Source organism: Rutilus rutilus (assembly GCF_951802725.1).
Source record: "Rutilus rutilus genome assembly, chromosome: 5".
NCBI lineage: Eukaryota > Metazoa > Chordata > Actinopteri > Cypriniformes > Leuciscidae > Rutilus > Rutilus rutilus.
Genome location: NC_140213.1, coordinates 20488852 through 20500312, shown reverse-complemented (window position 1 = coordinate 20500312; position 11461 = coordinate 20488852). Strand labels below are relative to the sequence as shown.

The window sequence follows — 11461 nt, the reverse complement described above, 5'->3', positions numbered from 1 at the left end:
TTGAAGTGCTTTACTATAAATCAGCCAACTGTATGATGCAGGTCTCCATATAAATTCATTGTAAAATGACATTACACAGACATTTTGAACAATAAAGTACATCAAATAAATGAATGAATGAATGAATGAATGAATGAATGAATGAATGAATAAATAAATAAATAAATAAATATAAAATGTTTGTGTGGGGGTTAAGGCCATTCAATTTAAAAAAATATATATTTTGACATGTATATTAAAATAATAAAATATTAACATTATAATAATTCGACAGGAATATGAAAATGTATTGTAGGTGGCCTGAACACCCACTAAAATTCCCAATGTCTAATGCTGCCTCCACGTGCTATCGGAAATGTCCTATTTCAGACTACTTATGCCATGATTATGAGTTTGACATGTTAATGTGTTTTGTTGTACAGAAAAATAGTATTTTTGATAGCATCTATAGTGATTCTTGCCTATTTATTTCATAAATCTTATTGATCAACATTCTGTTGTTCAAGATTTTTTGTAAATATTATGTTAAATTTCCAACAAAAAAAAAATATTTACACTAATTCCAATAGCACGTGAAGGCAGCATGAATTCCCACAGAGGCCGTTCAGTGTTAGTCATCCACCTCTGTACCCCCCCCCCCCCCCCCTTCTAGATGGACGTTGCATTATAACAGCCACTTCAGCACAACGCAGTCATGATAGCTGAAGTACGTGGGCATAATGTTAATCTTTATTTTATTTAAGTCAATATCTTTAATATATATGTGGTCAATTAATGTGCCATTTTCAGTTGTTGCATTTTCAACAATTTGTGTGAAGCCAAAATGCTGCATGACATCATGAATAGTTGATTTATTGAAAATGTTTTCATTGAAATCTCCTAGAATTATTTTGCCACCTGATAAGCAGTTTATTTGATGAATTAAGGTAATCAGGTTCTCTCTAAATAACGGCATGTTATATGATGATGGTCTGTATACGACTGCCACAGTTGTGTTTAAGTCTTGTACATTGCAAATTAGACATTCAATGTTAATGCATGGTAAATCAACTAAAGCAGCTTTTACATTCTCTCTGTGATATATGCCAACACCACTGTGATTTTCCTTTTTAAGTGTAGCAAAAACATCTTCACTTGTGTCATATGCAACACTTCGTGATTTGTCATGAAAGTGGTATCCAGAAAGACTGATATCGTTCTCCAAATAGTTTGGTTTTAGCCATGTCTCTGTTACACAAATCATATCTGCTTGACAATATCTGTTATCTTTCCGAATATCTAAAATATGTGGAATGAGCCCTTGGACATTGTGTAGCATCATTTGAAATGTTACATTTTCTATGGTTTCACATGGATCAATGAACGGATGCATTCTCTGTAGAGCTTCCTCAATGTTGTCTTTTGCAAAAATAGCTTTTTCTTTGAAATCTTCTATTATGAGTCCATCAAGAGAAGTCACTTGACTTAATGCTACATATGCTTGTCCTGGAGCAAATATCTTTTACAATGAAACAACAGCTTTATTCACTGTCAGACCTTGCACTTTGTGAACTGTGGAAGCCCATGCTAATTTCAAAGGAAACTGTCTTCTGACACCACCACTGCTTGTCACTTTCTCTTCTTCAGGCTCAATTGGTGTGTTTTTCTCCAGTCCAGGTTTTAAACATGGATTTTTACCTCTAGCTTCTTTACCAGCTTGTTCATCATCAAATTCAATATATATTTTGGATGGAAATATTTCATCATTTTCATAACAGAATAATTTAATTGTCCCAAAAATTCCATTCACAAGACCATCTGATACATTGATATTTTTCAGTAGCATTACTCGGGCATCAATCGCTAATTCAAGGGATTTTTCCAAAGAACTGTTGTGAACTCTGAGATGAAACCCATCCTTTTTTTCCATTCGGCCAGTTTTAGCATTTCTCTCAAAATCTTGGGCGTTCACAGTAACTCTGTCAGAGCATATTTTGTGCACCATTTTTAGGTTATGTTCATCAACCTCACTATTAGTTGCATAAATGTGGATATCTGTACTCTCATCACCATCACCTGTTTCACATGTTTTAAGCATAGCAATATCTTCTTCAAGCATTACTTCATCTTTTTTACGTCGCCTTAAACGATTTAATAATTCTGCAAACTGTTTGTCCTTCTGGCGCATAATCTCTGTAAGTTCAACCAAACTGAAGTTAGTTTCCCAAAGATTCACACTGTTCACTGGTTCGGTGTAAAGTGGTTTTCCTTTGACAGGAGACAGCTGATAAAAATCTCCAACTGCTATGACAGAGACTTTTCCGAATGCAGAGTAATCACCTGTGTGTTTGATTTGTCTCAATCTTCCATGAATATACACTGCATGAAAATTGGGATTTCCGACCCCGTAAACGGCCGTAAATCTCCCTAATTATCGGCAGTTAACGACAATTTACAGCCTGTGAACGTCGCGTTCGTCTGTGCCGAATATTGTCGGAAACGAACCATGACGTATGCAGAGCGCTCGCGCCGGAGGTGTGAATGGCTCTAATTACCATATGAATAGCAGCTCCCGCCAGAGAAAGGCTTTAATTTCCTCACTCACTATTGGTTGAACCCACGTGGTTTAAACAAGAAAAATCACTCGTGATTGGTTGGCAGATCTGTTACTATTGGTCACCCTCGCTCATTAAAAATTCACAAAATTATAATATTCATATAAATAATAATATATAAATTATTTTTTTATATTCATAATATGCTATTCTGTGGTATATTCATGTCATTGTTAACCTATGGACTACATTATTACCATCAAGGACATGAATTTATAAAGGAATGGAAAATTTGCCAGGGACATGCTGTTTATTCAAATAAAGAGCTTTATAAGCACAGACACAAAACAATATACACCTATCTAAGCATAGATCATCTGCACACACAACAAATTGGAAGCTCAGTGTCTGTTTTCATCTTTGGAGCTGTAGGTGACTAGCGGCGTTCTCTCTGAATTCGATCCACTTTGAAAACGTCTGTGGTGCGTTGCCCTGTATTTAGGAGTCGCCTCTAATCTCGACTGCAGCGTAGCACAGAGCTCTGTGAGCTCCTGGCTGGTGGTTGAACTTCATCGGACATCAGATCTATGGTGGCGCACTTCCAAATGCCCACGTCATCCTCACCTAGCACACCGTCTCGCTTCTAACAGCTGTAAAAACAACCAATACAGACAATCAGTACTGTGATGCACTGTGTATGGACACAAAACATCTATTAATGCACGTGAAAAATAGTCACATTGACTAAAAATCTTACCCTCTTTCTTCTCGCTCGACTCCGAGCTGAACTCTTCACAGCTTCGGCCTGCAATGCCAGATCTGGTTGTTTGTACCTGAAGCTCCTGCGTACTGTCTCGTAGTATGTCTTACAGGCAGCTGGAAAACAATTAAATGAGAGTTATATGAATAAAAACAATGCAAGTCACAGTAAAATGAAACAAGGAGAAAATAGTAAAAGTTACTTACAATGTCGTCATGATCAGCATCATGAAAATCTGGACTTGCAGACATAGCTCTGAGTAAATGTGAGGTTACGCCCTCGTTATGAGGCGAGGTTACTCTATGGAAACAAAATGTATGATTAAGATCGTAAACTATAACGGATCTATTTTCTTATACAAGAGAATGAAAGCATATTCTTTGAATCTTACCTTTAAAATGTTTGTAAGTTTTTATGAAAGTAAAAAAATAAAAGAATGTAAGATTCTTTTTTTTTTTTTTTTTACCTTGATCCAGTTCGTAGCGCCCACAATTTGTCTCAGAGTTGTGAAGATGGCATACTGCTTCCTGTAAATTACAGGATTATTTACAATTATTAAACAAATAATAGCCATCAATCCCATGACCTCTTGCTTTGATGAAATCATGAAAAACAGAATATTCTTACATTTCACAAGGCCTGACAAAATACAGCTGCAGGTAACTAGCGGCATTCTGTCTGAATTCGGTCCATTTTGCAGACGTCTGTGGTGCGTTGCCCTGTACTTTGGAGTCGCCTCTAATCTCGACTGCAGCGTGGTACAGAGCTCGGTGAGCTCCTGGCTGAGAAAGGACGGAGGTCGCACAATCCATCCAGACACCCCGCCGACGATGCCGTCTTCTTTATCAGACATCAGGTCTATGGTAGACAGTGTTGGGAACGTTACTTTAAAAAAGTAATTAGTTATAGTTACTCACTACTTGTTCCAAAAAGTAACTGAGTTAGTAACTGAATTACTCTATAATAAAAGTAACTCGTTACCAGGGAAAGTAACTATTTGCGTTACTGTAAAAAAAAAAAAATGTTGCTATATGTCAAAGAATTTGGATTTTTTTTAAGCAGTTTTCACAAGTCAATTGAAATGAGTAGAACAGACAGGTGTTTAACTTTAGATATTTATTGCACGTCGACAGACAGCAAGAGGTTTATCCTGCACTTCAAGCATTCTTTGTAAGAAAAGTAAACAGTTACACCATATAAAGTGCATTTAACTCTGCAAATTAAATCAACCTCTCTCAACTTTTTATTTAAAAGTTTTATTAATAAAGTAAAGGCATTGAACCAGTTTATTTGTAGTGCACTGACTGTGCACATTATATAAGATTAATATATTTGTTTTCCTTAAAATTTTAATTAGCAGTAACTTAAACACTTTGCAGTTTGAATGTCCTGTATAAACAAAATTACGGATTATGTTTTTGTTTCCACTGTTCGATCGCGTCCGCCGCCGCGCCTCACACACACACACACACACACACACACGCACACAAATGTAAACAATTTGCGCCTTTTCGATCGCGCCTCTCTCTCTCTCTCTCTCTCTCTCTCTCTCACACACACACACACACACACACACACACACACACACACACAAATGTAACCACTTTGCAACTTTTCAATCGCGCCCGCGAGTCTCTCTCTCTCTCTTTCGGTTCAATACGAATACATGTACCGTTCCACTCCTAGTTCTAGCCTTTGACCTCAATGAATTTGAAGTAGTGCTTATATCGTCACCTTGAAAATGCCAACTTTTCATCGGATTGCTCCTGACCATAGACTGCTATTGACTCGCCATCTCTGCTGCTTCATAGAATCTCTGTTTAGCTGGTGTGTGTGTGTGTGTGTGTGTGTGGCGCGTGTGCTGGCGTGTGTGTAAAAACACTGGCTCTGATTGGCTACCATGAAATACATGACCCTGCCTTAGCCAATCATAATCGCTTACCTCGTTATTAACCCACCTCCTCACTCGCTGTGCGAGCCAGGGGTGCGTTCGGATTACACAGTTTATTCAATCAATGCATAGTAACGCACCGCATTTAACGTCCAGTAATGGTAACGGCGTTGTAATGACGAGAAAAGTAATTAGTTAGATTACTCCGTTACTGAAAAAATAACGTCGTTACCTAACGCCGTTCTTTTAAACGGCGTTATTCCAAACACTGATGGTAGAACACTTCCGAAGGCCCACCTCATCCTCAGCTAACACACTCTGTCTCGCTTCTAGCAGCTGTTAAAACCAATAAAGACAATCAATACTGCGCAATGCACTGTGTATGGACAACACACATCTATTAATGCACCTGAAAAATAGTCACATTGACCAAAAACGAATCTAATCTAATAAATCTTACCGTCTTTCTTCTCGCTCGACTCCGAGCTGAATTCACCACAGCTTCCGCCTGCAATGCAAGATCTGGTTGTTTGTACCTGAAGCTCCTGCGCACTGTCGTGTAATATGTCTTAAAGGCAGCTGGAAAACAATTAATTGAGAGTGATATTAATAAGAACAACATAAGTCACAGTAAAATTAATAAGAACAACATAAGTCACAGTAAAATTAAACAAAGGAGAAAAAATGCAACCGGGTGAAATTGCAGAAATACACACCGGAAGCAAACTATGCTTTTTGAAATTGGGGTTTTATTCTGATTGCTGTTTAAAATAAGTGACAGAACAAAAAATATTGTAGAAACAGTTTACAGTAAATTTGAAGATGACAATCAAATGTCACAAAAAGCTTAACCAGTGGTTCAATGCCCAAATCCACAGAATACTTAACTCAATTCAAACTGAAATGCAGTGTAATACACTGCAACTGGTCAGATTTAAATTGATTTCTCCAAACCAAAATATGTTAGGCTACAATTAAATACGATAACACAAACTGGAATACGGCAGTGGCTGAGGTAACGTTAGGCCTAAGTTACAAGAGAAATAAAAATGCCATGCGGAACCAGAAATATGCATTTAACCATAAAGTTATATTGTATAATCACAGAATATAGATTCAACTCATTAACAGATTTATCAAATAAACATGCCATCAGTAATTTCCCCCATAAACCATGAAACATACATACCCAATCCTTTACCGTCCGATCACCACGAGGTTCCCTCTTCACACATGCGCTCCAAATAAATCTATTAACAAAAATGTACACATCAAATGTTCTTTTAACTTCGCTTCACAACTTATTTGTGCATATTAAAGATATTGGAGTAATATTTACCAAGAAAGAAGACCGTATAACACAGAATCCGATCGATGCACGCACCGTCATGGAGCTCTCCTGAACAATGAAAAATGGCTGCCGTTCTCTGGTCGCGCGCACGCGTCCAGCACAAGTGATAGTATCGCGAGAAGAGAGGGATTTCTTAAAGGGGCCACAAACATTTTTAATGCACAATAGAAACGAGGTACATTTTATGTAAACAACTCTAATCGTAGTTGTAACTCTATATGTACAGTAGGCATAATTCTTGTCATTGCGTATGTGTATGCAGCATGAGTCAAATACAATCTTCTGTTCGTGTTGTATTATGCACAGTGGTTGGGCTCTAAGAGATTGTGATGCTGTTTGCATGGAATGCACATTTTACCTTTGTGGCAAAGCCTGATTGAAATTAATTGTTGAAATAAATGATTTTGTGTCTTTTTTACATAACATTGGCTATTGCTAATGACACATAGTAACTAATCTAGCTACTTTCATTAAATATATAAATTTAAGCTAAAATGTAAGAGGGTCATTCTATGAAAATGTCCATTTTTCTGTCCCTAGCCTTTACAGAAATATTACACTTAAAAAACACTTTAGGGTTACAATTTCTTTACATTTTAAAATAAATTATTTGAACAATTACACCCTCTTGAGCCATCAATGTGGCAATATTAGATTTTTATGAATTATATAGAATTTCAAGCACCACAGAAGTGCTCGTCCCTACAGTCATGTACAGAGGGAAAATGCTTTATTTTGAGGTCAATACCAGATTTTTACACCATTTAAAATACAATAATGTATACATAACTATCAAGTATATTATGTAAATGATATATATATAAAAAAATGCAGAATACATATTATAAAATTTATAATGAAAGTAGTGGTCCCCTGGAGTTGTGTCACTGGTGTTACCGTTAAACAAAAATCTCTTATTTTGAAATAAAAATCACACTGCTATAGCTTATGTTTGTATGCAGGCCTACGGAATTTATATTCACAATACTTAATAACTAATATTATTTTATTGCATTTATATTAGTTGTTTGAAGAGTTACAAAAAAGCGGTCGGTCTTAACACAAGTTTCAGCCGGCAAGTCGGTCGGACTAAAAGGGGGAACAAATAAATAATTGGGTCGGTAGGCTACTAAACTGACAGGGTCGGTCGGGTTACGGCAAACAAGAATATTTTTAAGGATGGCCTTAGACTATTGTAACTCACTTTATTTTGGGCTATCTCAGGCCTCTCTCTCTCGTCTACAGCTAGTTCAAAACGCAGCGGCTAGACTTCTCACCGGGACACGCAAATATGAGTCGATCACCCCTGCCTGTCACATTCAGGATTGATTTTAAAATTTTACTATTTGTGTATAAAGCTCTTAACAAACCGGCCCCCAATATCTGACCAATCTCCTCTGCCCGTACACTCCATCTCGTACTTTGAGATCCAGTGATCACTGTCTTCTCATCGTGCCCAGATCCAGACTTAAAAAACGAGGCGACTGCACTTTTGCGACTGCTGGCCCAAAACTTTGGAACAGTCTACCCCTCTATATCAGACTAGCTCCCTCAATTTCCATCTTCAAAACATCCTTGAAAACTTTTAATACCCCTTGACACAACTATTGTTTTTTTTTTTTATTGTCCTGTTTCTGCCCTGCATTTTATCTATTGCCCTGTACAGCACTTTGGTCAGCCTTGGCTGTTTTTAATTTTGCGTTATAAATAAATATTGTATTTTCTTTAGAATTAAGTTAATACCTTTGAGTCACCTGGGATAAAACTCCCCCTGCTACCCTCATTTGCATTTGTAAAGCTCACAGCAGTCTCATTTACATGTTAAAGCATTAGAGGGAGGGGGGTCACGGGGCAAGCAAGTCCCACGTCAATTTCCGACAATTTCCGACAGTTTGCAGTGTTGCCTGTAAATTGCCGTTTGCAGTCGTAAACCTGAACTTCCACGACAATTTACAGCGCCGGTAACTGTCGAAAATCCCACTTTTCATGCAGTGATATGCTAGAAGTTTATGATCAACCATTGAAATTTCATCGATTATTAATATTTGCAATTTTCCAAGTTTGGCTCTCAAGGAATTTATTTTTTCATCTCCAAGTGGTTGATATGGCAGTGAAGCATTTATTCCGATGGAGAGACTGGAATGTACAGTAGACCCGTTAATCTGGTAGGCGGACACACCAGTAGGAGCACTTAATAGCACGTGTCTCATCTGGGTTGTCTGTTAACTTTGAAAGTATGCGAGACGTTTCATAATAGATGGCTTTAATCAGTACTGACTTTCCAACACCTCCTGGACCAGATATGAACACATGAAATGGATCTGGGTTTTCACCTTGCACTTTTGCTAAACACCATTGCCGCACTTTGTAAAAGATTTGTGACTGTTTTTCATTCAAAGAACGCAGTAAATCCATGGCATCTTGCTTTGTCATAGCTGATGGATTGTTTTCTATTTTGGAAGTACCTACATTTGGTAATAGATCAGGAATGATATCATCACCTTCTTCTGTATCTATTTGGTCTTTCTTACTCTCCAGACATTCAAGACGTTCAAGTTCTGCTTCTGGACAGATTTGGGCCCAAGCATCTTCCATTGGTCCATGTTGTTCTAAATTATCTTGAGCTCTTTGTATTGTGTCTGCTTCTTTCTCAAATTTTCCCATATTACTGTCCACTATCATTTTGACTGACTTAAGCTCAAAATCATTTGAAATTGTTACAAATCCAGTCTCATAAAAATCCTTATATGTATTGAAGTTTGTTGGTTTCAATTGATCTCGCACAAAATGAGGCAAAAATAATTCTAAAATACTTTGATGATAATTTTCTGGATTTTTAGTGGGTGAAAAACGAGCATATCGCACAATGGCAGAGTCTGTACGAGTTCTTTTTCTCACAAACCCCATGTCATTTTCCAGTCTTACTCTGTCTGAACATTTTTCAGAAGCAGTCAAAACTCTGTATTCTGATGCAAAAGTTGCTAAACACATTCCACTGAATTCTGTTGTATGTGGACGGGCTCTGTATCTGTCTGAGATGCTTTTCATCCAAATGCCATCGCCATCATCTTCTCCACATTCAGCTTTTTTATGTATGGTGTTTAAGGGCAAACTCATTCTAATTTGATTAGTACCAGTTGGAATAAATACCACTTTCCTTGATCCTTCTTTAAGTCTCATGTTAGTCAGTCGATACACACTCTCTTGAGCTGAGACCTCTCGATTATGTAAAAACACACTTCCTAGTTTTCTTAACCTGTTAAGCGTTGCCAGTGCGTCGGCGCACTGAAGCGTTATTTATTTATTTAATTCAAAATTACTATCAGATTTAATGTTATACCTTGACAAACTATACATAATTAAAAAGATATAATACTCAAGTTTCAGTATTTGACCACTATTGTATTCTGAGAAACTCATAGTGACAGTTATGTCTTAATTTGTGTCAGGAGTTATGAAATGAAAAAATGAGTCGATACCTTTAATATGAATTATGCGCGTCAGCCGCTTTCATTCATAAAAAAACTCCGTGCTGTCGTCATGACAGCGATACACAAAACAACGTGCCTCAGGGCTTTAGCTAAAAAATGTGCAGATTTGGAGAAATATTGATAGATTCTCATAGATTTACATCATATTTCTATAGACAGGAATAATATTTATTGAATTTATACCCAAATGCGTCAATGTAATCTTTATGAGCATTTGGTACTCTGATTTACTGTGTTTTTAATTCATACCAACAGCCTGAGGGCGCTATATGCACAATAATAGTCCATATATGGAACATGAAGAAGAGCCATGATCATGTGACATTCCAGGACGTTAAAAATAAAGTCATTTGACATGGTCTTGAAAAACATTGAACTAAATCCAGAGTTTTGGACTTATTATCTTCAGATTTTAAACATAAAATGTTTAGACATGTGGCTTTAGCTATAGTGCATTTCTAGATTGCTCCAGTGCCAACTTCAATTTTATTTTCATGAGGATGTTTCATAAAAAATAATTTCTAATAACTTTACAAAATTTTGAAGCTATTTATAACAATTTTTTTCATTATGACAATAATTAATTCTACATTTACAATAAACTGCCAGGTGTCAGCTTTCAAATGAGATCATACTTGTGTTTTTAGTACAAAGGGTTCATGAACTGTATGTGTTTCAGTTTGGGTATGTCATTTCTGGGGATTTTTCAAAAGTGGGGTTGCAGTTTAACAGGTTAAAGCCTGTTTTGCATCCACATTACCTTGATTGTGTGCTTCTTTTTGAGCGTTAGCCAGCAGCAATCCCATTTCTCTCTCAGCTTTAGAAATATAGGATATTATATATACTATACATGAGTAAGCATCAACAACAAACTGTATGTCCATGTTTGCATTCCAGCATCGTAAAAGATCTGGGTTATATTGATTCACCCACACATCATTTGGCTTTCTTTTCAACACAACACTTGTTTTTTTCGTCATTTTATTGAAAGCCATTTCAAATTTCTCTTGATTTATACCAATAGATGCAAACATAGAGTCAACTGAGTCAAAGACAGCATCACTATTCAACAAACATTCTCTCACTCTTTTCATTATAGCTTCAGCTAGGTCTTTTGATATTTGTTGGCAGTTGTTTGTATTTTTGCATTTACTTTCATTTTTTTCATCATCTGTTTCTTTTTCATCTTTATCAGTCTTGCTGCTTCTTGTAATGAAAGTATTGTTGCTTGGTGGACGTGGAAAGTTAAATCTACACACAGTTCCTTTCTTTTTACATGTTTTTGAATGTCTTTTGCTGTGTTGTTGGACAGTGCTCACAATTTCATGCATTTCTTCCTGATGTTCAGGCGGCATTTCACAAGTGACATATTGATCAACAAATGTTACAACTTCATCATCGTCATCTCTGTCCACTTGAGGCGCATTTTCAACC

The 11461-nt window shown here is 36.7% G+C and overlaps 1 protein-coding gene across 2 annotated transcripts; it reads right to left on the bottom strand.

Moving 5' to 3' along the window:
• Nucleotides 1-2915: 2915 nt before the first annotated feature.
• Nucleotides 2916-4117, bottom strand: LOC311290475 (uncharacterized protein). Of its 2 annotated transcripts, XR_014627386.1 has the most exons (5): nt 3922-4117; nt 3761-3821; nt 3501-3594; nt 3292-3410; nt 2916-3184 (listed from the first exon to the last, which is right to left on the bottom strand). XR_014627386.1 is itself a non-coding variant. In XM_084408965.1 (4 exons), exons 1-3 carry the CDS (start codon nt 4104-4106, stop codon nt 3327-3329), a joined length of 330 nt encoding a protein of 109 aa, XP_084265091.1. In that variant the 5' UTR covers nt 4107-4117; the 3' UTR covers nt 2916-3184; nt 3292-3326. The 2 variants fall into 2 exon arrangements, 1 of the variants encoding a protein (XP_084265091.1); XM_084408965.1 differs by lacking the exon at nt 3501-3594.
• Nucleotides 4118-11461: the final 7344 nt, after the last annotated feature.